Raw genomic sequence first — 27030 nt, forward strand, 5'->3', positions numbered from 1 at the left:
TAACCAGAGGTGTTTGTATAGCAGCCACAACCTCCCCAGCCTTCATTTCACAAGGCTGACCAAGTCTAGCTCTTCTCACCTCCTCTTCCCAATCACTTGTGGTACCACTTGCTCCCTACCATGGAAGGGAGGTGACCTTACACAAAGGAAAAATTTCACATCACTGTCATCTTTCAGCACCCAGGGGACAGCAAGCAGGGTTACCAGAATATCCTTCACAAACATCCTCTGTGAACTAAGGGAAAGTCTTTGTTTCACAACACTCAACAGCACCCCATAACAGTGCTGCCCCAAAATAACCTACTTCCTGCCTTCACAGACTTTTAATTATGTGGCTAGAACTGAAACACTCTATATTATTATATAAGTTAAAAGCTTGGATGCATACAGAACATCTTTTTGAGAGAGATTTGATTTCAGGGAAAAACAGGTGTGGAGTACCAAGACCCAGACCACTGCAGCAGCGAAGATTTCAAAGGGAATTTTCTCACTATTTTTCCTTGTCAACACTCCCAGCTTTTAACAGCAGCTTTGCAACGGTCACTGAAGCTCGTGGCAAAGCTAAATTTCTAAAGATGCAGGGAAACAAGACTGAGATACAGAATCACAGGATAAAGCAACTGATACTCCATCCTGTCGGGTTTTGCGTGGGGCTCAGTCACAGCAGGCAGCCTGCATGGCTTCCAGGAGCAAACGTGCCTTAGCATTCTTCTGCTGGTCTCTACCAGCCAATATCTGGTGGCAAGGACAGGCGTTAAAGACCAGACCCGTCTCCGACCAGGAGGTGCCACCAGAACACACAGCAATGCAATGGAAATAGGGAAGAGAGCGAGCAAGCATCAGAAGGTCCACTGATCTCCAAGGGGAGTAGAGTGCTACTATTGCGTAAAAGCCTCTCAACACATTCTTAATCCTTGGAATTTCAGTACAAGAACCACATAACCAGGTGTAAAAATCTTCAAATGTAATTTATTAAGACATTCAGCTATGTCTGTCAGTCTACATCCAAAGTTACTACTAAAAATAAAATAGTATCACATTTCACATTAGGAATACCGACTTTGAAAAACACTTGAGTCAAGCCTATCGTATAAATAAGTGACTAATTTCTCTTCATATCAAAATTCACATAAAAAAATTGCCTGCCCCCCTACTCCCACCTATTTCCCCACCCTAGTCCCCAGTTCTACTTGAAGCCATGATGAATGTAAAAATTTAGGTATGGACATGTCCTTGTCAAAGAAAAAAGGTGCAAACCTATTAACAGCTTTAAAAGTGGCATTTGCGGAGTCTGATCATACACAATAATGTACTCATTCCCAAAGTGCAAATATCGCCAGAGTTTAATACTGTTTTAATTCAGCTGCAAGAATTAAACATTATACAGCACAGTACTGCGAGGCTTCTCTCTGTGCCCTAAAACTCATCCCACTTTCCTCCTGCACGTGGTGGCAGAGGCCAAAGTGTTCATTAGAGCTTTAGTTTACTTCATGCAGCCCAGACTGTGCCATTATTAGCAAAAGTTTCATATACATCAAAATATTGAAGACTCCGTCATAAAAGTCAAGAGTCACTATAGATTACATGAATTCAAATGCAATTGCCCCACCAAGAATACCCAAAGCATACACATGACGTATTAAGAGTGCTTCCATCTTCTAGTACAATCACCGATGTTATATCTTTGATTTTTTGCTTACGTGCCATAAAAAATTGTCAGAAACCAAAGCTGCACCTCGGTCAGAGACTAGCAAGTCACTGCATTTAACACCTCTCTGGTACCCTGGGACATGGCTGTATTCGATGCCCTCCTCCTGGCCAAAACAAAAGCTAGCGTTTTGTCCATCTGCCTACCGCCTCTCACGGACCTCCCGTTCTTCTCATCCCTCATCTACGTATTGAAAACACTCTTCCACTTCAATCTATTTCCAGACATCCTTCCTATGCCCACAGTTCAGAGAGCTTCTGGAGTCATTTTTTACTACATCTCACTGGAATTACCGCTACCAAGCAGCCCACAAAAATCAGCATGGGATATTACATTTTGACCAGCATTAACAGCTAAACTTCTTTCACAGATGCGGAAGGACAGGTTTTCTTCTGAGTCAAACTTGAATCTCTGAAATGTGTTTGTTCCTGCGTCGTCCTCTGTCACCTCAGAGCTGGATGCTAACCCTCGGGTCTCGAGCAGGGCACCTCTCTGGGGCTGCCATTAGTTCTGCAGCACAGGCTGCTCCCTGGCTGGCCTCGCACGGGCTCGTGTCCCTGTCCATGCCCCGGGACCCCTCAGTCTCAGCAGAGGCCTCCAGGCTGTCCTGTCCGTCAGCAACCTGTCCGCTGCTCAGGCTAGGGTTGTCGTCCGTGTTTGGCCCATTGTCGTGTTCAACACCAGGGGGCTCGGCTGCATCTCCAGGTCTGGTATTTTGCTCTGCACCAGGATTTGGCTGTTGAACTGGCTCCGGTCCCAGTCCTGGTAGCTGTGAAGGGCTCTTAAGTTGGCAGTGGCACAGAGGGCAGGTTTCTTGCACATACAGCCATTTCTTAAGACAGCCCGCATGAAAAAAGTGGCTACATGGTGTGATTACAGCAGTTTTCATGTCCTGAAAGACACACAAAGAAGACAGATCATATTATTTGCAGTTCCATTTCTCTCCTCTCACCCTGTATCTGCCTTGCCTCACCTAATGGGAGCAGTAGCCACAGAGCTGGCAGAAGCAGTCCACAGGCAAGTAGGAGGAACGTTTCTTCCTTCGTACTTACAAGCCTCCACATTCAAGTACACACACACCAAATACAGGCCACGGCTGACTGTTTATACTACAGGAATTAGAAATTAGGCTAAAGTCTTGTTTACAAGATATTACTACACTTAAATGAAAAGGTTTTGTAGGATGAGTGTTGCAGGATTAGTTGGCTTAGGAAAATTGTGCAAGTCAAAAACAGCACGCTTGCAGGTATAACATGTACCAAACAAGTAAGAAATTAAATAACACCTTCTCTCAGATGAGACACATGTATTACCTGTCTGGTGTTTTAAACACTGCCATTCATTCTGGCAATAGCAGTTTTACTCCTCAAAGAATTTGCATCAAGTTTGGAGTCAATCCAATTGTACCCTATTAATCCTAGGGTGGTTCTTTCTTTGTCATACATAACTACAATTTCTATCCAAGAGAAAGAGACTTTGAAGCTGGAGGTGTGATAAAGATATTACTTTCAGCATTAATTTCTAAGGTCCTTCCTTCTGCTGTCTTATGTTAGACAGACCCTTAACCTTTTGATAATTAGGTTTCTGTTATAAAACTGACATTGTACATGAGTGGAAGTAGCAGTGCCTGTGGAGACTGAGCTGCTTCTAAGGATGAATAACAAATCGGCTACTGAGTACGCATTGTCTTTCAGAATCATCCACTAATGAAGAAAGGGCACACTTGCTATTGCTATTGATACCAGCTCAACCCAAACACAAAAAGTTTCAAAGAAAGTCAAGGGCGGTTTGTTGCGTACAACTGGAGAGAAAAGTTAAAGATTGAACATACCCAAATAGTTTTTATACATTAAAAAAAAAAAAAATCAATGCCAGCACTCTAAATCAATTTACATAAAGCAGAAAAATGGGTAATTCAAATAACTTATTAAGCACAAATGTTACTCATTAAACATAATTCAAGTAACTTATTTTACTAGATGCAGATTGAGCTTGACAGACAGTCCGGAGCTATTTAAATTCAAGTCAATCTTTTGACATTTCTATTCCTACCTGGTAGCAGATGGCACAGATATCATTGTGTTGCTCCAGCTGCTCTTTTGTGGCAATGGGCAGCGATTTGATCTTGTTCACTGCATCTCTGCGAAGAAGGAAACTTTTCCACCCCAGCTGGGCCCGCAACCACACATTGTAATAGGAGTGAATGAAGATGATCACAGAACCCATCACAGTCCATTCGCCAAAGACAGTTTCTGAGACACCGTATGCCACCACACAGAGAGCAACAAGGAATTCCAGCAGCCGGTACGTGCCATTTACGTAATAAATCACATCATCCATATTTTCTACTGGTTCTTTCCTGAACTCTTCCACCATGAACAAAACATAAATGAAGAGCGTCCCAAGCACCTGTAACACAAGACCATTAGCTTAACATGCAGTTCTGAATTGGAGCTGAAGTTGTTCAGCATTGTCCATCAAGCTCTGTATATATCATGCTTCTAAATCAGACAGAGGCAGGCAAGCCCCAAAGCAGCAAAACTGTTGCTGAACCTCAAGACAAATAAAAGTCACTTCTTATCACAAAGCATTTGAGCTTTTTCGAAAAAGTGCTTCCTCTTCCAAGTACTTTCCTGAGTTGAAAACATAGTTGAGTTGATTAAACCAAAGTGCTAAGCACCATGAGGAGAGGGGGTTAGAAATTAATTATAAAAAAGTTATAACAAACACTCATAGCGCAAAACATTTCCTGTGTTTACGCTTCTATGTTTTGAGCATCAAGTTACTTCCAAATAACCATAGCTAGACTTTTTTTTCCTACTGTGATACTTAAGCCCTCAAAAGCCTCCTAGCTTTACAATTTGAAATAAACTTCCATTCACCTATGCCCTCAGCCCACCCTTAGGAGCTCCTTAGCCGCAGATACAAGGAAATTTTACATCATATCTTGTACTTCTGCCCTTTTGTCATCCTCGTTCTATTCCAATCATGTATTCCCCCCCCCTCGAGAAACAGATCACAGTTTAAGCAGGGATTCACAGTCACTACAGGGCTAATGTTCTTACCTGAAGAGAGGTTAGAATACTGCTGGAGATAATGATCAACAGCCAGAAATCCATGTGGAAAAATTGACAAATCATGTAGGCCATGTACGCGGGGAACACAAGTAAGAACAAACAGAGGCTGACTGCTCGGAAGTGCTTCCACAGACTCCTGCAAACACCACAACACGTTTTTATTTTTTAAGTCAGATGTGAGTGTCAGAATAAGAAGAGGTTCACTGCTGGACATAGGCATGTTAGATCGTTGCTGAAGGCTTTAACTTTTTGAAAGGAGTTTTTGTTTTACTTGGGCACAAACTCATCCCCAGCATGCATGTCTAGAGTATATGCGCTCTGAAAAATTCCCTCACATCTGACCTCTGCTGTTTTCAACACAAAGATTATGTGCAAATATACAGTAATTGCTATAATTGGTCAAGATAGAGGTTAAACAAATTAAGTACCTAAGATACTGGATGTCTCAGATAAAAGTCCATTAAACTAAAGGAAACTATTAAATATGTATGTAACTGTTTATACGCTTTCCTATATAAATGGGGTTCTTCTAGATTATATATTTATTACAACGATTCTACATCTTTTTGCTAACATACATGGGGCAAAGGTATTTCCTTTCATCGCCAGACTTAGCCCTCCTGCCTTTGGAAGTATATTCCCCAGTTTGGAGATCACAAGAAAAGAATCTAGTGGGACTTGAACATTTATCTCTGCCACTTCTTCCTCTGCTCCTCTATCACTTACTTCTTCCTAATCTCCCTCCCAACCTAAACACGCCATCAATCTCTTACACGCACCCCTTTGCAAAAGCTTTCAGAGCATCTCCAACAATTACTATACTACTCTTATATGTTCTTCAGGTTGTATTTTAACTTCATTTAGCTCTGGCAATGAGGTACAGAGAAAGTGAAAGTACTGGGGAGGACAGTAGCAGAAACTGAGTAATTTAATACAATCTGAAGAAACATCAGAATGCTACTGTAAGGTTTGCAATTCTCTGTGGACCAGGGAGAATGGGAGAGCTGAAGTGGAATTTATCCTGATCCTAGTTAATTTAGAACTGCCTGAAAAATTTGGCAGAAGAGAGTTAAAAATTGCTGTCACCACAGGCTGCTTGTTTAAGCTGGGCAGATGGTCATATCCTGGCTCTACTCCTCTTCCCTCTGCCAGTATATTTAAAGTTAACATTGCTGCAGGACACTGGGTACAAGTAGCCTCTAAGCCAAACAAACTCTCTGCACATAAATAAACCTCCTTTTATTTCCTCACTTACAGGCTACAGAAAGGGGAAAAAACACAAGCAATTAACAAAGATGCAAACAAACAGATTAATACAAGAAAACCAGTACCAATTAAGCTCTTTGAAACAGAAATTAAACTTAACAACAACCCCACATGATCAAAACATCTGTTACACTAATACAAAGTCTTCCGCCTCTTACTTCTTGCTAGCAAACTCTATCATTTTGGGATCAGTGTCACAAAAAAATGGGTTTCCCAATATCTAAGGTCACCCCTCGATACATCCCATCTTCAATAGCTGTTCCGAGACCACTGCATGAGGGGGAACCCTACCCAACTGCAGAAGAGGTTAAGCAAAACCTGCAAATTCTGCAAATCCACACAATAGAGCGTGGCGGGGCAAGCACAGGCACTGGAGTCCTGGATTTGCTTAACTGAGACCCACAGGGGGAGTAACCACCACGCAGTGCAGTACTCAAGAGTAGGCAGCCAGCAGCTGCAGATCAGCACGGTCTTGCACAGGCTGGATGGACACACTCCTGAGCAAGAGCAGGTGACCCAAGTCACCCTCATTTGGCAGCATACACCATGCTGAAAAGCATTGCTGTGTGCACTAGAGGGAGCAGGATGGCAAGAGGAAAAACTACAGAATTAACTAAAGATCTGCAAAGATAAGATGTGATAGCTTTACAAGCTACTAAAATCTGAATCAGGCCATTAACTACCAGTTTACCGCTTCCTAAAACGGCACTGAATAACTTTCAGTTTAGGAAACCAGTCTCTTACTTGTCTCTTGAGGCTCCCAATGCCAAGACAATGGGATCGGCAATTTCCAGCATAGACTGAAGGATGGATGCCACCACAATGAAAAGAATAATACTGAGCAGGAATGCCCGATGCACAACTTGGAGCTCAATCAAACCCGTTTGCACAGCCAGGATCAGGAGTGTGACTCCTTCAGTCATTCCCCTGCAGATCAACAAAGAAGAGAGAAAAAGAAAATCATTTTTCTGTGTGTCATTGTTGGTTCAAAAACACATCCAGAAATGCCAGGAAATAAGCTGTTTCTGCCATAACCCTGCATTGTCACTGTTTTTGACTTTTATTGATGTAACCATTAAAGCTTTAACCAGACAGGAATGTTTTCAGAAACACTGAAGTGCTGGGGCTTAGGAACTACCAAATTTCAGAAGCTTGCTCCTGAACCAGCAGCGGGTAAGGTTATACCCAGCCGAGCAGACACCACTCCTTGACAGAGTTCCCCCAGTACTGCACTGTCCCAGAGGCAGTCTCAGAGAAGGAACCTGCAGCCTCAGTGCTGCCTACACGAGTCTGAAGCAGCACTGCTAGGTCTACAGCTGGGTACAGCCAGCCTCATTCCTAGATTACCATGAAGCCCCTCTCCACCTGGTATGTTTCCCCATCACCACACTCCTGTCTGCCCTTTGGTCCTGGGGCACCCCAACTCACGTCCCCACCAACCCCCAAGCTTTAGGAAAATTAGCAGTTTGTTAATTTTCCAGTTTATTCTCTCTGTGCCTATGTTGAATACAGGAGGAAACACTGAATTTCTCCAAACGCAGCTGTCTGTTTCACTTCTTTTTGGTTAGGAAAAACCAGACTGCATTTCATGCCTCCAGACAGTGCATTTCAGCACCACTACTCGAAGCGACCACAGTACAGAGCACCTGGAACCACACAGTTCCCCAGAGGAAGCTTTTATGTAGGCTACTCTTAAGCAAGCCCAGTTCATACCCATTCTCACTTCTACATTTTGGAATCCAAAATGTAAAACATTCTTTTGCATATGGTTTGAACTTTGGCCCTTAGGTACCGGCTGGAATAACTAAAAAACACACACAGGATCCCAACCCCATTTTAGAAAAGTTGAGATGAGCATTACGAAAGAATCGGCTCCTATATTCTGGTTATTTCTCATAGTTACTTATAGGTGATCCATACAATGTTGTGTTTTAAGACTCCAAGATTAGTCATGTTTCACACATGACTGCAGGGTAAATGAGGAAGTGTGAATGTGAATTGTTTATATTATCCAAGCAAGTGGCAATTTTCCAGTGACTCACATTGATTGTCCTTAGTACCTTCATTAAACTCTGTAATTTTAAATCCCAAATAACAGCCCTGCACTTCTTACAAAAACTAACCATCTCCCAAGAAATTCTGTGACAAGCTGCATTTCACCTTGTGTCCTTCCAATGCACGTGCAGACTGGCATACAAAAAGTCTGTCACGGATACCCATGAGTTCATAAGTTTAAAAAAAAAAAGAAAAAATACAAGCTGTATCATTTCTGTATAAATACTTTTTTGTCTTGTTTAGACCCTAGACACAACGAGGCACTTACCTGTTCATAGCAGGGTCATTCATGAATGCTCGGTAACCCTGCAAGTAAAACTTGCAGAGAGTCAGAACTCCCAGAGCAACGAAGGAGACTGTGAAGACCAAGCCCAGCAATGAGTATGGAGTGCTACAGCATTCTGCAATACTGGGAGGAGAAAGAGGGAAAGAGGCAAAAAGAAAAGAACCATTAATCAAAAGCAATGTGAGGAACTCTCCCCTTGTCCTGTTAATGATGCAAGCTGGTTTTAAAGCACAATTAGACTGGCTTAATGAGAGTTAAAACCTCTACGCCACCATGGAGCCCTCCTCTTAGTTTTTTTGTTTGTTTGTTTTCTTTGCGTTTTAACACTTCTTTTTAAGCCAAAACTACAGCACAGCTCCACAGCTAGTAATGCCTTCAGGCTGGAGCTGTGGCCATGCAGTGTGGTCTTCCCGTTCCCTCCTGTCCTTCTCTGCTGCTGTGCCACACGGTGGCACTGTCCTGCCTGCATACGGTTTTCACAGCCAGAATGCACTTGGGTTATTTGCTGAAATTTCAGCCAGCTACCAGAACCACAGAGTTAAAGCAGATGGATTCACTAAGGCACTTTCCACACAGACCTGCAATAGTGAAAACAAATGTCAGACTGATAAACACTGTTAGAAGACTGGAATTTTTTTGGCAGCGTTCCCATCAAGTTGAGGTAGGCAACACCTGTCTTTCAAAAACCTGAGTCAGAAGCAAAACAATGAAGAATGTTCTCCCTCAGCTGGGTTTTTCCTTTCTTTTTCTACAGCTGTAAAGTATCAAAAGATTGAGACTTCAGAATACATTGATGACACTGAGAAAAGCTGAGTTACTACAGCTCCCTTACCTTAGGACTGCTCTTGTGCTGATCCTGGCACTGCGTTATTCGGAGCAGCCTAAGCCTCGGATGCCTTGGGCACCTGAGGAACAAGGCTGCCAGCACAAGGGGAGCACAGCGCAACGTAACACGTGTGCCAACACTCTGTAAAGAACTAGCTGTCAGCCAGGGATTAAACACCTGAAAATTCTCAGATACGTAATCCAACATAATACACTGGCACCTCCATTCCTTAAAAAAAAAAAAATCTTAGCTTGTCTAACAGGACAGTAGTCTTTTATGAGAGAAATGATAGTGGGCAAAAATGTGTCGCGCTAATTAACCAACTAAGAGTGCACCAGGCTAGCAGTCTGAAAAAACAAGTGTTTTGAGGAAAATCCTTCAAAAATTGAAGGATTTTGAAAATGCTTCAAAAATAAACAAAGCACAACCAAGAGATATTTACTTTGTCTCTTCTAATGACTACCTGGACAGGAAAACTCCTTTGAAAGCAATTCACAACTAAATTCTGAAGTGTTTATGTATACTATTGGCAGTGTTTCCAGTAAACCTTCAAATTCAGCCTATTTACTAACCTGAGCAGGGCTGATAAAGCTTTCAAATGTTCCTGCCAGTCAAGGTAGCAAGAAATATAGTATTTAAATAAGCTATTTCTGTAGAATCTTTGAGGAACTCTAATTCAAAATAAGTTATCTTGGCCTTACAACTGATGTCCAACCTTTCTTTCCTTGTCAGTTATTATAGGATTCTTCTTAAACTTTTTTCCCGATGATCTGCCGCCATGCAAGGGTCCCACAGGAGCCTAAGAGCTCCAAGAGCCTCCTGAAGAGAGCTCTGAGTGTTATACTTACGTCTCGAACACAAGTTTACAAATTGTCCTGAAGAGCTGAACACTTCAACATATCTCAAAAGTCACAGCAGTTACATACTCAAGGAAGAGATTTTGAGAGGAACAATAAGGACAATAAATGTACAGAACAGTCTTCAAACAGCAAATCAGCGAGCAAGAGCCCTCCAAGTCTGTGAAGAACAGACCTGCTGCCTCTCCCATTTTTATAGAAAAGCTAAGAACCATTTGCTCTTTTCTTTCCCCAATACGAGAATTGGGGTGCACTGAATGAGATTATATGGATTCAAACAACCAAAATGTTGTTTTCGTTATACAGACCAAGCTGAGCTGTGAAACTACTTGTGTAGGATCTTTCAAACAACATAAACACACATGGGTTCACAGGCAGACAGCAAAAACTGATGGAAGAGAAGTCTTTTGAGGATTACTGAACAGTTATTAACCATACTGCAGCTTTACTTATGAAGCCGCATGTGGGATTGGAAGAATCCAAGGAAGCGTCCAGTTTGTTGAGTTATGGGTGGGTATCTTTCCAGGCACTCATTTGTGACCACCGCTGGAAACTGGATCCTGGGCTAGATCAGTATTTGGGCTGACCCAGCGCAGCCACTCTGGTGTTCTTGTCAATATCTGACACTGCTATAAAGCACACTCCAACTGCTCTCACCTGAACTCCAGCTACACTATTTTAAGTTGTCAGTACACTCAAAGGGCACAGGTGCAGAAGTCACTCACTTTCATGGAAGAGGATGTCTGTTCCATTTTGGTGAGCAGCCAGCACTATGGTGGCTGTTGTGGCTGAACTGGGAATTTTCATGAACTGTCGTGACCTGGTACTTCAGCTCCCCCCCTGAGGAGTGAGAGGCTGTCAGTGGTACTACCCGAGTTTGTGTTTTTAAGGTGACTACGCTTGGATTTTTTTTTTTTCTACTGTGACAGAACAAACACAAAGACCATTTTCACAGTTCTTCTGTGTTTTTGCAATTGCAGGTAGAACTTCAGAGATCAACCTGTACTTACTCACTCATGGAACAAGCTAATACAAGTCTGCAAGGCAGGCTTCCTGTTTTGCCATAAATAAGAGAAGTCTAACGATTTTGGCACAGGAATAAACTCAGTTACTAGGAAAAGGATAGCTTGCCTCACCTCTGCTAACTGCTAAATGCAGTGCTCTGTTGCAGCAAAATTAAAATTGCAGCAGAGATGAACAAGAGGAACAAACTTCAGACACCATTAGTTCAGCTGACAATCAGATAACACAGTTGGTGCTTTTACATAATGCAGTATGACAATGTAAGCAATTTTAATAGTACACGCAGTAAGATCTCTGGCTTTTCTCCTTAATGACAATGAATTTTGAGAGCTTAACACTATGACATCATATATGCACGCACAAAGGCAGGCAAAAATTAAGCAGCTGGAAAGCCTGATTGGAAAACTGTAGTGATGAGTAAGTTACTCAAGCAAGTTGCTACCCAAACAGCAGAACTAATGATGTATGGCCTCTAAAGGATATGTCCTGTTACCTGCGTGTTCAGACACCATCCCTTTTCTCCCCATCCCAGCATTACACAATGTAATTTGCCTCACCCACCTTCTCCCGCAATATACCCAGTTCCTCTCTGCCCTACATGCCCCCTCCCTTTTGTATGTGGTGATCTCTAGTTAGACGAGAGTCAGCACAGGCACGTACAGCCTGGCCAGAATCCCTCAAATGCTGCCTTTCTCTCAGTGACAGCACTAACACACGCCTCTCCCCCTATAGCCAGTTTTTACCAGGCTTTTAGCAAATTGGTATTTTTAAGAGATTTACGCCTCTGCCAGATTAACCACTGGGCTCAAAAGTTACTTTAGGAGTTGGTTACTTCAGCTGACTGGATGAACTCGAGAACACGTCCCACAACAGAATGAAGAAGCAAGACATACAGGGATCAGAAAAGAACATAATCACAAATAAGGTACTGAACTAAATAACTTCAGCTGAGATATCTCAGACTTAAAAACGATTCGTATACTGAAAACAAACTTCTGGACCAAAGCTCTAATTACAGCTATTCCCTCATCAAAGAAACGTTTTGCTTTCTTTGGGAACTCCCCACGGTTGAACTAATGCTGCCTGAATGGAATCCATGCCTCTGAAGCTTAACAGGGTTTGCACACATGGTTGCTGAGATAAGGACAGGTATTTGCCTGGCACCCAAATTCAGTAAAAGCTGATCTACCTATTTAGTCTCTAAAAGAGCACACATTTCAGAACATAGTCAAAACCTAAAAACAATTATTTGCAGACTAGTAAGTTACCTTGTCAAGAAGAGGAAGAGGAGCCTCTCTCTCGAGGCAGGCTGGTCCCGTGTACTGAAATAGGAATAGATCTGAAGAGCAAACAAGACGAGCCAAAACACCATGAAAAGAACCGGGACCACCAGCTGGTTCCACAAAGACATTCCCAGAGCCAGGAGACCATATACTTCCACCACCTGGGCAAGACAGAAAAAAACGCAGTTTGTTATTAGTTCGTGTCATCTGTAGTTTGATAACAAAAGGCTGTTCACCAATAAACCACAACAAAGGTAGGGTTAATTCACACGGCATTAGCCATCTCAAAGGAGAAGAGGGAAAGCCCAGACTCAGCAGTGACACGCTACCATCTGATCATCTATTTTACTTGAAGTACGAAGTACCTGACTGTGCACCGAACCACCAGAACAGCTGACTGCCCCTTCCTGTGAATAACTGGCTCGGAGCTGCTGACTGCAGCCCTCTCACAGCAAGAGGAACGAGGACACGCGCCTCCGGTCCACGTACAACCCACTCGGACCTTTTGCCCAGCTCAAGTCACAGCGGTGTTGTCTTCTCTATAGCTACTGCCAACTCACCACACATGCTAGATAATGAAATGAGCCACACCACTTCAGCATAGTAAATCTGCTTTGCTGATCTGTTTTAAAGGAAAATATAAAATGTCTGATGTATTTAGCGTTAAGTACATCAGAACGAACATGTACCAAACTCCTGACTGCTCCTAATCAACCAAGGGTTTTGAAGTTCACAGTTAAAAGCTATTTCAAAAGACTTTGAAGCTCAATTACATTTTTTGTATTGCAAAGACTAAGTTACAATGCAGTGATTTTCAAGAAGCTGGAGCTTCATATAGCTGGACTTAATATAAAACATCAAAAGGAAATCACTCAACTGCTTTTTCTTTATCATCTCCTTCCCACAACGATGGAATATTTGCAATAGCTAGCAAACACATGAAAAAGTCTGTATTTCAACAAAACGTTAGAGAGTTGTCTACTTAGTCTTTCATGACCAGCATGAGGGATATTAACGTTCACGGGACCTGCTGCAGCATCTGCTGTGGCTGATGGACAAGCAGTATGCTGCTGGCAGGGATATGGTGCCAGGCTCCTGCTTTTAGCTTTGTGCAGACTTGTCAAGGAACTGTGTTTGCCCTCAGGAGACTCCCTTGGCCTCTCCCTTGGCCTGGGACCAATCCAAGCAATCCCACGCAGCTCCTGGCACAGCACTCCATCACATCAGAGACAGGTCAGCTATGCTCATAACGTAGGTTCATAACCATGAGGTATTTCTGGCATCTTCTGCAAGTAGGCAGCCAAGCTTCTAGACCTGCTTTTAAATTATACCGTCAGCTATAGTTTGAAATACACACACATGCAAAAAGCTGCTTTGGCCCACCTGGTAGAGCCATCCCCCCCGTGGTGCTCCATTCAACAAACACTCCTGGTGTTTAACATCCTAATATTCAGTAAGTTTTGCCGCTGATATCAAAACAGCAATCAATTCCAGCCTGCAACAGTAGTGAACTCACGAACACATCACTGAAGACTAACCACCACGCAAAGTTACAGCAATGGAATCACATAGAGGAGAACGTTCAACACAAAACAAGACAATATCCTTCTTTGGAATAAACACACTTAACTTCATTTGTAATCCCCTGCAGGCAGTTATACAAACACACACAGCGCCAACATTTTTTTTTCAGCTGTGTTTCAAGACCATATGCGAAGAGCAACAAGCGCTTTAAAAACAAAACTTTTGTTATCCCATTTCACCAATGCAAAACAAAAAACACTTGTACACAACTTTCCATTCCAATACACTCTCTACAATGTGCACTCAAAAAAGCATCATATGACTAATCAGTCTATTATAAATCCAGTGGCACTTTACGAACCCTGTCATTTTCTATGTATTTACAGGGAAGAAAAAAAACTTATGCCCTCTGCATAAGCAATTGGGAGAAAGAGTATTATCAGCATCCAAAGGCCATGCATACGGAATATTTCTTCCTCACGATTACAATCATGTAAGAGAGCCCAGCAAGATTTGAAATACCAGGAGAGGAGAAAAAAAAGGAAAATAAAATCAGAGACAAGCGATCCTAGAGATGAGAAGGCTTGTATAGCAACTTGACTTAGAATACAATTCTGACCCCAAGAAAAAAAGAAACTGTTCTCTCCCAAAATTTATTTGCAACTAAAACCTCCATATGAAGAAGTGTTTTAAACTTAAGTGTCTAATAAAAAACACTTACATGACTCAAATCCACATCATATTTTAATTTGACATCAAGAAGCCAAACTGCAAGTGTCCATGCAAATGGAAAATCGAAGTGCTGGTTTTACCCTGTTGTGAGCCTTCAAACTCTATAGAAGAGGAGGAGCATCTATTTCACACCACGTTAGTGAGTGCTCTCTCTTTAAAAGGAAATGGTAAGCATTATTTTTATATTCTCCCTGGAAAACATGGATATTGAAGCCTTGCCAGTCAGCTCCTGAATTTGTTCTTATCAGCAAATCTACAAGCTGGTTATGGGCAAGATCAGACCATGTTAGGTGCTGTACAAGCACAGAAGGATAATCTTGCTCCAAAGACCAATTACACGCAAAATAAATAACTAGACAATAATGATCAAGATGACAGGCTGAGGCCTTGGCACTCCAGACACCTCCTGCTGCCAAGTTTTTGTTTGTGTATGACAGATATGACAGCAACGAAGAGATTTAAAGAGGGCTTTGAAAGAGCTTAGCAAGTTAGTTTTCAGGCTGCTTCTGGAATGAAGAAGCAAGTCAGAAAACCAAAGGCTTGGTCTGAAAAAAAAAATCAGCAACTGGTGAGAGGAGAACTAGCGGGTCAGTCAAAATCCTCAAAATCCAGTAAGCATCAATCTTTTACACTGAGATATATGGAAGGAGACATTATCTGTATAAAAATAAGATGCGTGTATGTGAGGCATGATGTTTCTCTAACGTTAACAAAGCGTCTTTTCAAACAAATATACATTAGATGTCAAAGTGTTAACAAAATGGATACGTGTCAGATCAGTCTTCTCTGTTTCTGGTAACTCAGAGATCCTAGCAATGCTGCTGTTCTAAACCAAATGCTACAGACCTTTCAACCTTTCACATCACAGCCCCAGCCACAGTCAAGATCAGCTTCACTGTTACTCCCAACTGAACACTACCATTACAAATGCTTTTTATACAAAATATATTTCTTAAAATGAACAGCTAATGTAATTAATGCACAGGTAGTACCTTACTCATTTAATGAAGCACTAATTCCATTCTACCACAATCCTGTCTTTTAGCCTGGATTTCAAGAAGGACTAAGTGAAATCCAAGCAAAGTGGACATGCTCAGCTAGCCAGGAGCATAACTCAGGCTAATGAATTGTGCTGAATGCCTGAACTGCTTACCCATATCAATTGTAAGCTAACAAAAGTTAAAGAAAGGGGATGCTATGGATAGGAACACATTTGTTTTTCTAAGAAAACATGAGTTAGCAGACAAAAACAGATGCACAGGAAATAGTCAAACTACTTATTTTATTACTTCTTTTCTGCAAAAAAAAGCTCAGGCCAAGGACAATAAAATCGTTCCACTCAGTCTTACCTGGACAAGCTCTCTGTATGCAGACTTTGCCAAGTTATAGGGCACCAGAAGATTTGATGCCAGAAAGTAGAGAACTTCCAAACCAGTGAAAATCATGGCAAATTTGTTGATGACGACGATGGTTTCCAACGGGACAAGGCAGAGCCGTGCCAGCAGAGGGAGCATGTGGGCAGAGAAGAGCCAGATCTGTTTTGTTTTCATGACGCAGGAGCAGAGCGTACATACCACCAGCTGACCTGAAAACGAGACAGAGTCTTTTATAATCAAGCTGATTATCCCCTTCAGGAAAAACGTATTTTAATTCGTTATCTTCCCCTAACACAGTTATCAACATCCAGCATATTATGACAGCTCTAACTAGGACATATCTGTTAGAAACTGGGCTCCTCTGCATCTTCTGCTGGGTCATAAAACTTACAATTTTCAAACTATGTGAAGTGTATGCTTTCACTATACAGATTAGTGAGATGTTAACCCAAAACACGCAGAATCATATTCAGATTAATACGAAGTCCCAGGAGTAAATCATGCTGTGGATGACTTGACAAGTCACCCCTTTTTTTTTCCCCATAACATCCGAGCTCAGCCTAAATCCCACCAGTATCTTTGTGCACAGCAGAGGCTTTTCTGAAGCCCAGCTATATGACTATTTCATCCTGATCCATGCAAAACAGTAATCAGAGGTCCCAAATGGCTTTTGGAACAACAATATTTATACTGTCAAGAGGAATTACAGGCCAAGAACACTAACAGGAGACAGCCAGGTCAGCAGCTGAGACTTCAATAATTTCATAATGCCCTGGGGCAGTTGCTCAAAATTATCAGTGAAGCTTGCAAGTGACAGATAATTAACACCTAAATTCTCTTTAACAGTTGGTGGGGGCACAAGAATGTCTTTCTCACACACAGAGAGATTTGGAGGATGGTATTTCTAGAGCAGACCCCTCCCGTATAACTGCTCCCATTACAGTCAGTGGAACCTGCACCCTTTATCTCAGAGGAAGCAGACTGGAGCCAAATTTACATTGTCTGGGTAAGAACATTTCTCACTCATCATTTTGCAGTAAGAGAAATGCTTGTTTCACTGTTTAAAAGCAGAACCTTGTGAACTGACACAGGTGGTGAACATCTGGAAGCCATGCTACATGGTACCAAACCCAAGTGTTTATGGGCTGCTTTGGACCCCCCCCGCCCCCCCAACACTAATCTGTGTGTTTCGCAGCTCTTGGCGGAACCAGGAGCTAGCCTTAGCAAAGCACAGCGTAACAAAGCCAAGACCAGAACATCTCTAGGCCTCAGCTAACTCCATGTGCTCACATAACCTTATGGACCTTGTAAGCCCTTCTGGACGCCTTAGGGAGGGAAATTGGGAGAGGAGAAATAGAACCAGCATTTCTCTCATCCTGCCCAACTTCCCCACCCAGTAAAGGCCTTCTGCTTTCAAAATAACTGGAGCCAAACTGAAAGCAGACCTCTAAACTCTACCACTTAAACATACAAAGGTCTTCCTCCTTCACACTGTCCTCTTTCAAGTTTAAATCCTACCCTCAATTTGCTAGGTGTAGTTTTGAATTACCTTGAGTCTTTTCAGAACAAGCACGCTTGCTTTCAGCAAGATATATTACCGGTATTTTGGGTCATGAGCCTCTGAGAAAGTTACTCTACTCATCATTCAACAGACTCCAGCTCTGAAGCACTCTCTCTGCTCTGTTGTTCTCTGCCCACACGCAGGTTGCTACAACCCCAGTTAAGACACCACCAGCACGCTGCTGTGCCGTAACGTTCGGGGCCTGGCACAATCGGCCAGCAAGGATTTCTGCGACTCATGGTAACTAAGGCAACCCAGCTTCACACACAAAGGGACACCAACACCAGCTTCTGATATGTTCTTCAGGATTTAGTAAGCGTCGTCATCTGAAACGGAATGCTGTAACCCACCACACTTAACAATCCGGTGCTCCCTGGGATAACTGTGGGGTTCTCCAGTCACGAAATAGGACCTCTGGTTCCAGTCTCACCTCATGGAAGAGCAACCCCTGCTTTCCTCCAGGTGTGACGTGCCAAGGGTGCTGGTCATGTCTGCTAAGCATTCTCTGCTTCCCACCTCTTCAGTCTAAACACTGCTTGGAAGTCACTTGTCAGGGAAAAGAGACCTGTGCACCATCAAGTGAAACACATGGAGCACTTGCTCTTGAGGCCTTGAGCTCCCTCCCAAAGCTTGCCTTGCTGATTCTCAGCCCTTTCAGGAAGGGCCCAAACAGGCAACGGAGCTTTTAGTGACAGGTACTTCTCATTTTTAACGGGGTAGCAGCACCTTCCTTCAGGACAACCTCTCTGTGCCGTACATCATAGCTTATCTCCAAGTAGGGCTGTACACGGTGCGAGATTGCATACATGGCTGCAGTTCCAGTCAGAAGAAATTACCTTGTAACTCATACCACGTCACCAAAAAACTTAAATCCTCAAGCTACCTGCTGAGACTAGTAAATCCAGCTGAACAGTTGCACTCTGTAAACTGCGATGCTGTGGACTGAAGACTGCCAGACAGAGCTAATGAGCCCAACATCTGGAACCCTGCTGCAGGACACCAGGCTCCTCTGCTAGGGAATGAAGCAATAAGGAAGAAATCTATTGCCTTAAGTTCCTGCCTGTTCTTTTCCCTTCCCCAAACCTCCACAAATACATTAAACCGTGCTGACAGACAGCTGAAGCCTCTCAGCTAGTAAGCTAATGGAAAATGTGCGGTAAGCCAGCCGATGTGGTAGAGTCACTCCCACTTTTAGAAGGGAGCTCTTTACTTCACTCTCCGTTTTAAAAAGCTGATGTTACCAAATTCCCTGGTTACCACATTAACTGCCTGACAAAAAGCAGGATGTCTCCAAGTTAATATACGCTCCCACTACTGTGCACTAAGAACTAAGAAAAAAAAATCTTCAGGGTAGCATCACTTCGAAACCACGCAGCTTTGCAACATAACAGCTGATGTTCTCACAAGGTGGAACACTCATCCAAGAGGCAGTCTTCTCAGCTGTTTATTTCTTCCATCCAGCATGACGAGCAACTTCAGAGCATATTAGTAACCCTAGTTAATAGTTATTGGACTGAATTAGATCTGGGGGAAGAACTGACCGAGAGTGCCCATCCAAAAAGCACTAACGAATATAACCATTATTAAAGATTAAATTTGAGACCCAAGTGGCGTACTGTACTCCACCCTTTTAATTCTGACCACAGCTTTTGGGTGACAGATCTCTATCAGCAGCATGATTATTCCCCATGCACCTGCCTCAGTGCCTTTGTCAACAATGCTACACAACAATGCTCTGGCAGAACACACAAGAAAAAGATGGAGCAAGGCACCCATATGTATTAATTTTGCTGCAAAGATGACAGTTCAGTGCAGTACACTCCCGAGACATGGCAGACTGCACTGGATAAACACCTCAGTGTGTAACAAATTTGAGAAAGTATTTCATATTTACATAAAACTGTCAAGCCTCAAAGCCCACTTACGTAGGACTTCCCCAAAGAAGACCATTTGCCATCAAGACTAGAATTAGACTTTCAAGTTGACTTTAAAAGAACAGGAAAAATTAATAATGAGGACATTATTAAAAATTAATAATTTATTATTATAAAATTAATAATGAGGATACACACACTTGCTAGTACAGTCAAGCACCTATTTTTGAAAAACAATTACAATAAGCAGACACTTCAGTCTGCCCCCCAGTACAACCCGACACTGAATTGGACAAATACAGCTGTATCATCTTTTTCTAGCTCACACATAATCCACACGAAACCTGAATGATGCATCCTGGGATACTGATGGGCTACGACTCCCGGTTTAGTTTCTGCATAACCGTTACTGAATGGCATAACGCCTCCTGACCTCTTCCTGCCCGGTCCTGCCTGCTGCTTTGTGAAGCTCTCTGAGGGATTCTGCTTTAGCACGGGACCCTGCATCGCACCTGAGAGAGATTCAAAGAACTAATTACAAACATTTTCTCGCTGAAACATACTAAAGGCTTTCGCTGTACTTTGGTGTCATTCCACAAGACAGCAAAATTTAGCATACCTAGAAATTCAGAAGAGAGGCAAAGTGATCTCTAAATATTTCCTTTTCTTGGAAAACACCAACGTTATTTCTATATAAAAATATTAAAAGCAACGACAAATCCCAAATTTAAAAGTGGGGATGAAGTGGGGATGCTGGCAGGCAGGGAATGTATATATTCTGCTAGACCTAACATACTGGAAAGAAGTAAGCTCATTTAAATCTCTCAGTAGCAGCTGCAAGTAAACAGGAAGCAGCTGAGTTTTGTCAACAGTCCACGGCTGACTAAATCTGTCAATAATCTGATGAAAACCATAGACCTTAGTGAAAGGAATTAGAGAAGGTTTTTCTTCTGACTTTGTCTTTGGCTTATTTTTAAAATACAGCGCGTGCATTCCAATATCCTCTCAGCAGAGCATATGGTACGGTGTAGCAACCTTAACACTGAATTTATTCTCTTCCAAAATCCATTTGAGAGGGGAGGGTAAGGGAAGAGCGTAGAAAGCCCAATTCTTCAGGACTTTACCTAAACATCTCAAAGAAGTAGTCATCTCTGCCTTTCATGAAACACAATTTAAATGTAGTTTTGAGCTGTTACTCCTTAATGCTTTCGTTAGAAACAGCCCCGGAAGTCGATTTAAAAATAAACAGAAGTAGCCTGTAGGCCCATGCACACATCCACAAACCTATTGCACCTGGTTTTTTTTGTAAGAGCGTGAAAACACTTATCTATAAAGACAATACAGAATAAATGCCTGTACAACGCTTCCAAAGATAAAAATACTATTGAAATTTCTACAGGACTTTCCATCCAAGGAGTTTTCCAGACAGACAATCCAGTCATGCTGAACCAGACTGCGAGTCTCAGAAGAACACGGAGGCAGAATGCTGTATTTAGGAAGCGTAATTCTAGAAATAGTAAATACAGAAGTACTAAACAATCTCAGTACTATTTGTTGAAAGAAATTATATGCTATCAGAAGTGTCCTGCTACTACAAACTGAAGTGATTGCTTACACGAGATCCTTGGATCTTTCTCCTTTCATTCCTTATGCCTTGATGCTATCATAGGGATAGACAGGGATACAGAGAAAAAAAAAGCTTTCTTTTAAAAATACCTGATGTGCCTACTGGGGTAAACTAACTCCTTTAAGAACTTCTGATTTCACCCAAACTCCTGGGCATGAATTTAAAGTGCGTCTATAAGAAAATATACACAATCTACTTTCCCTACTCTACCAATTTACAACACATTTCTAATTTCAGATCCACAGTTAGGAAGAACACAGCACAGACAAGCATGAATTTCAATAAAGTGCACCTTTACAAAAGTGTAATGGGTTGATTAGGAAGCCCGTATAAATCTGAAAGATTTAAGTCTAACATTAAATTTTAAAAAACTCCAAAACAGATCTAAAGTAAGGAATTGTTGGTAAATTAATGGCACATACAGAGCCAAGCAGGACACATCTACCCTTCCATACTTCTTGCAATATTAATGAGGATCACAGCTACTAAAAGTGACACAGAAATTTGAAACCAAGAGGTGAAACATGCACAGGTTTCAATGAAGAGAATTAGGCAGATCTCTCCCCTGCATCACAAATATCTAAATCACTTACCTACTAAAGCAGTCATGAAACGATTCATTGAGAGAGGCTCCAAGTACATTGGCCCTTCATACCCTGATTCCAATTCACTTCTCACGTAATCCCTAAAAAAAAATAAAACCACAAAAATATTAAGATCCTTCTGACCAGACAAGAAGCAATTCACTCATTCCACAGACACGTAACCTCAGTGTATGTTACAGTCAATTAAGTAAATTACGAAAAGCAATATTAACACTACTGTTATGGCAGCCTCAGTGATCAAAGGATCTAACCGAAGCATGACTTTAGCGAGAGATGTATTATCTGTAATTAGACTCACTGTCACAGCTGTAAAAGTCCTTTGGGACACCCAAGCTGCTCTTCAGAAGGTGGCCTGAAACTGCTTATTGACAAAGCCTCTTAAGCACATTCCATTTTTAAGTTCCCTTATTAAGTGGTTCTTCTTCCTAATCTTAATTTCTTTTCCCACCAGCTTCATGTGAAAAGGTCTTCCAACGTAATGGTCACAGTGTTTTGCACCAATCTCTTTGCACTGTTTTAAAAAATAGCTATGAAGGCAAAGTGACAATCACAGAAGACCAGGGACAGGGTTGCTTCATAATCCTTATATCCAACAAGATTTCAAAAATTTGACTGTATCCTAGGGAAATCAGGGGGACCAACTGGATGCCCTCAAACCAAGGGACCACAAGTGGCAAAGTCTGAAAATCTGACGGGACATCTGTAACTTCTCTCAGAAGAGGTGGGCTAGGAGGGGGGGGCTCAGGAAATCAAAGAAAAAAGTAAGAACCCTAGGAGAGCGGGCACTCTGCCTGCTGTTGGTGATCATCTCATCTCCACTTTCGAGCAGGCTAACCTGTGTAACAGCAATGCAAGTCAAATACAAACTTCACACAAAGAGCAAACATTTTGCACTTTCAGAAGATAATCCTGGAACAGCAGGGCAGTAATTCTCCAATGGCTCGTTAATCCCCTGCCATGAGACAGCGGGCGATCCTCGTGACCCTGCGGATCCGCATCTTCAGCCCCTTTTTCTGCCTCGTCTTGAGACCCTCCGGTACCCACTCCTCGCATGGCTGCTGCTGCACCTCGTTGTGACCCTGCCAACTCTGCCGGCAGCAGCACCACAGCCCCTGCTCCCATCTGGCCGAGACTGTCCGGCCGTTCGCGTCCAGCTGCAGCACGTCCCAGGAATGCCAGACACACACACATTCAGCTGACCCCGCGTGGAGCTAGCAGAGTCTATTTGCTCGAGGGGCATGGCACGACAGAATTACGTATTTATTTACATCAGTCAGGCAATCCACACCTGCTGCAAACAGATGCAGGCAAAGCAAAGCAAGCAAGACTGGAAATGACAACCAATGTACGAATTGCTCTTTATACTTCAAGTGGAAAAAAAAATGCAAGGCAGTGCTACTGGAAGCATCCGCTTTTCCCCAGAAATGTGGAAAAACACTCTGGTTCTAGCATCATCTCGCTACTCCAAGCTAAGGTATTCGCATTTTCATTTGCAAAAACTCTCTGGAATTCAAGACATAAATCTCAAAGTACTAAAACAAACACTTCAAAGCCTGTTCTTCATAGCTGACAACGCTGCCTACTCACAGCAGCTTTTCAAGTGTCATAGTATATGCGAGGTATGTCGACATGGGCTCTTTAGTCTGTAACCTACAATTAAAAACACATGAAGATGGAAAAGGCAGCTAAGATGACTGATTCTGCATAGAACATTTCCCCTTGTTATCAAGCCAAAGATAAGCACAAGGGGTTTTTTCAACCTTTAAACACGCAAAAGGATGTAATCTTTGGGACGAAGTTGTGTATTTTTGTTTACGCGAATCTGCAGAAAACACTTTCTGACAGCATTTGCAAAGCAGACAGGATAATCCATCAGAGTTGGAGAGAGGAAAAAAAAAAAAAGCCCCACCACAGATTTTCTCTGAATTTGCAACATGCTGAAGATGGCTTTTTGTATTAGCAATATCATGCTCCATCCTCAAATTGAAGGTGAAAATGCTGGCTATTTCTAAATTGCTAGAAGGAAAGCAGTGAAGACATCGAGCTTTTTCTACATCTGTCAGGAAACAGGTTACAAAATCATCCAGAATACCAACTGTAGCGAGAAAACCTTGCACAACTTAGCCAAGATGTACCACCAAAGCTGCACGTATAGTTGGTTCCTTTACAGCAGGAACGTGTCTGGAGACGACCCAAATCCTCCCAAGCTACATTTCTTGCCCTTGTCTGATTCAGTCATCTGCACAGAGGACTATACTTGGCTTCACTCTTTAAGTACCTTTCTTTAATTGAGAGTTTAAGGCCTGCCAGCCTAGAGAAGCAATGCTTTAAGGTCTCCTAAATTTTTTAAACAGTATTTGTAGATGATGTCTAAATAAGAAAAAGCAGTGATTCTCTTACTACGAGTGCAAACACAAGGATCTTTTGGCACAGACACCAATCAGAAGATGCCTGGAACAGCTGCAGTGCCATACAAGATGCTGAGAAGAGCAAGTGCATGCACTCAATTTTGATCAATTAAAACTGTATTAAGCTGCAGCTTTTACATCGGGGAATTGTTCACTTTACTGCAGCAATGTAAGAAAACAAGAATGCTAAAATCATTATTTACTAGTTAATGAAATGACTGAAACTACGTTATTACTTCAGAAAATTAGGGCGTAAGAATAAAGCTGAGATCAGATCGCCTGCTGTTTATTCTGTGGATGCACTCCCAGCCTCATTTAATCAAACTGCTGGACTGTTAACATATAATCACAGCCAGCCACGACTAGCATTGCTCTGAAAAGGTAAAGAGATACAGTGCCTCACACATGACCCCTTTTTTGTTACTGAAAGCACAGGAAGGTTTTCTGTTACTAAAGATGTGCTTTGTAATTGACAGGCATAAGGAACTGGGGTTATCTGACCTGAGTCATATTGCCGGCATTTACTGTGGCTGATTAATCTTCGCTGTTAACATCAAACACACACAGTCGTAGGTATTGAATGGCTACAGATATCCTTAAAATTAAAAACATCTTTAAAGATTATCCATAAGTAATGATTCAGTCCCTCGCTCCCTGCCTTCTCCTCCTTCTCCCCCTCCCACTCCCTCTCCTCAAATCTTCTCACCCTAAGCTCTATCAGGTTCAACATCTGGAATGTAATCATAACAAAACAGCAAAACATGAAATAATCTAAGAATGTTTTTTTTTTTTAAGCATAAACAGCATGTTTAATTGCATCGTTTCTTTTCTGCACGATAACTGCATCATTTCTTTTCCCCAGTTTTATTGTTGCAACTGGGGAGAAGAAATGTGATCCTTTTAAGCAAGACATTCATGCAGCTACATAAAAAAAAGAAAAAAAATACATTTTCCTTGTCAAGAGCGGCAGGATTTTATTTTCTAAAGCTGACTTCTCCTTTTTCCATAAACAGATGGTGAATTATCTCTACCCAAATTGCCAGGCTAACATGTCACATATAAACGCAGCGCCGCCTTGGACTCTCCCAAGTGCTCATGAGCATTAGCTAATCAATCCGCACACATTAAGGTAAGTCCCAGTTTTGCAGATGAGGAAGCAAACGCTAAGAAGTTAAGTGATTGTCAAGGTCACACAGACCTGGAAGTCTGAAGTCAGAGCTTAACTATAAAATTCAGATCTTCTTATTCCTAGACTTGCAGCTGAACCACAAGCTATTTCTGGGTGGAAAAACAGCACTGAAAGCTGCAGTCTTTCAACAGCTCAGAATTTCCAGGACACTGCAGAGTCACAAGTGCCAGCTGATTTTGGTCTTGTTCTATAATTTGCATTAACCAAACTGGCCTCAATATGGGATCTCTTCATCCGTCTTAAATAGCATCCCGACTGGTAGCGTACGAGCAGTGCACTGCAAGTTTTCAGTTCTAAGCAGATTTATTAACAACAACAAAAATCAGGAACAGTTTGCACATGTGATTTCTGTATGTCTTACCATGATCAGTCTGCTAAATAGAGACGTCAGCTGGAATTGGATAGCCTCATCAATAAGAGGTACAGCTCCAGTAACAGAGTTCATCTGTGTTAGTTACACTTCACTATTTTCAGTATGAAAACTAATTGGATTCAAAAATTCTTTTGAAAAGCTAATTCAAGTGTCACTCCCTGCATTATACAAAGGCTGGTGCTGAGATCCCCTTGAACAGTGCTTCCTTCCAAACCAAGTCAGTTTTATATTTAGGGAATGGGTAAGCACACTCTAAAGTGCTAGAAGCTGCATTTGCTATGCAAAATAGCTAGGGAATACTGCTGGACTATTTGAATCTCAGACATCTTTTAATTAAATATTTTTGTGCCAGTTGATGCAAGATTTAATTAAAGTCTTTATTAACACACTCCAGAAGTATCAAGTAGAGGAAGTTTAGTAAGAGCACACCAAACAGTCCAAGCAATAGTTATCCAACATGTTTCAATGAAGCCTGTAATTCTCAAAGCGATACCAGTTATAATTCACATTACGGAGAAAAGCAAACAATAAAGAACTATTAAAATCAAATAATGTTATTCTTTAATGTATCAACCGAAATCCATACCATCTTCCTTTCTTTTGAAAGATTTAAAGATCCAAAATGGCTTAAGGATCTCTAGCTATAAATATTCTGGACCAAACCCTGTATCTGATGGGCATCTGTTACCAGCTTTACTTTTATTTCAACACAAGCTCTTAAATAACGTTTAGGCTGCTTTTTCTAATAAGTAAGCCTTTAACTCTAAGAGAAACACCCACAAACTGTATCTATAAAAACTCAGGACTCCCCTGAGGATGATAAAAAAACCCTTTCCTTCCTACCCAGTAAATAAGAGGCCATAATTCCTCTCTTGCATCCTCATCCATTCAAGAAATCATTAACTGAAACTCTGACAGCCACAACATTGACATGTCAAGTCACCACAAAGCCTTCCTTAACACTCCCCTGAGCTGCAACGTACTGCATAAGAGATATTCCAGCAAATGCTTTGGAACAACAATTTTGATGCAGAAATAGCAAACCTATTACTTCACTTAAATCAATCAAAAGCACATTTTTAAATGTTTCCCATCAGCAGGCACCAAAATAAATCAGGCTCAAGTCCACATTTTCAAAACTTCCCATGTAAAGACATTAATGTGAGGGTACTCTCTTTGGTTCCAATTAAACATCTTGTCAGTACGAAAGTTTACATTGGCTTTCAACAGATTTGGCTGGAGCCAAACAAAGGAAGATGATCTACTTTGTCCTGCCTTTCTCACAGTTTTCCAGCCTCTTGCTTTGTGTTTTAAATCCAAATACCTTTCTTTTTGTTTTCACTGTAAAATATATTACACAAAGATGAATTTAGGAATCAA

At 41.8% G+C, this 27030-nt stretch overlaps 1 protein-coding gene across 6 annotated transcripts in view; it reads right to left on the minus strand.

Moving 5' to 3' along the window:
• Positions 1-947: 947 nt before the first annotated feature.
• The window catches only part of RNF145 (ring finger protein 145), a 44744-nt gene continuing 18661 nt past the window's right edge, over positions 948-27030 (minus strand). For 3 of the 6 annotated variants that reach the window (XM_080555802.1, XM_080555803.1, XM_080555800.1), the window contains exons 4-12: positions 21669-21760; positions 19775-19960; positions 15987-16222; positions 12367-12542; positions 8375-8515; positions 6796-6978; positions 4774-4921; positions 3761-4117; positions 948-2600 (exon numbers count right to left, since the gene is read on the minus strand). In XM_080555802.1, the coding sequence (XP_080411928.1) occupies positions 2157-2600; positions 3761-4117; positions 4774-4921; positions 6796-6978; positions 8375-8515; positions 12367-12542; positions 15987-16222; positions 19775-19960; positions 21669-21760 (1963 nt within the window). In that variant the 3' untranslated portion in view covers positions 948-2156. The remainder of the gene's footprint in view (positions 2601-3760; positions 4118-4773; positions 4922-6795; positions 6979-8374; positions 8516-12366; positions 12543-15986; positions 16223-19774; positions 19961-21668; positions 21761-27030) is intronic. The other 3 variants (XM_080555805.1, XM_080555804.1, XM_080555801.1) reach the window with 2 other exon arrangements.

The sequence above is a fragment of the Anser brachyrhynchus genome (assembly GCF_964034855.1).
Source record: "Anser brachyrhynchus genome assembly, chromosome: 14".
Classification (NCBI taxonomy): Eukaryota; Metazoa; Chordata; class Aves; order Anseriformes; family Anatidae; genus Anser; species Anser brachyrhynchus.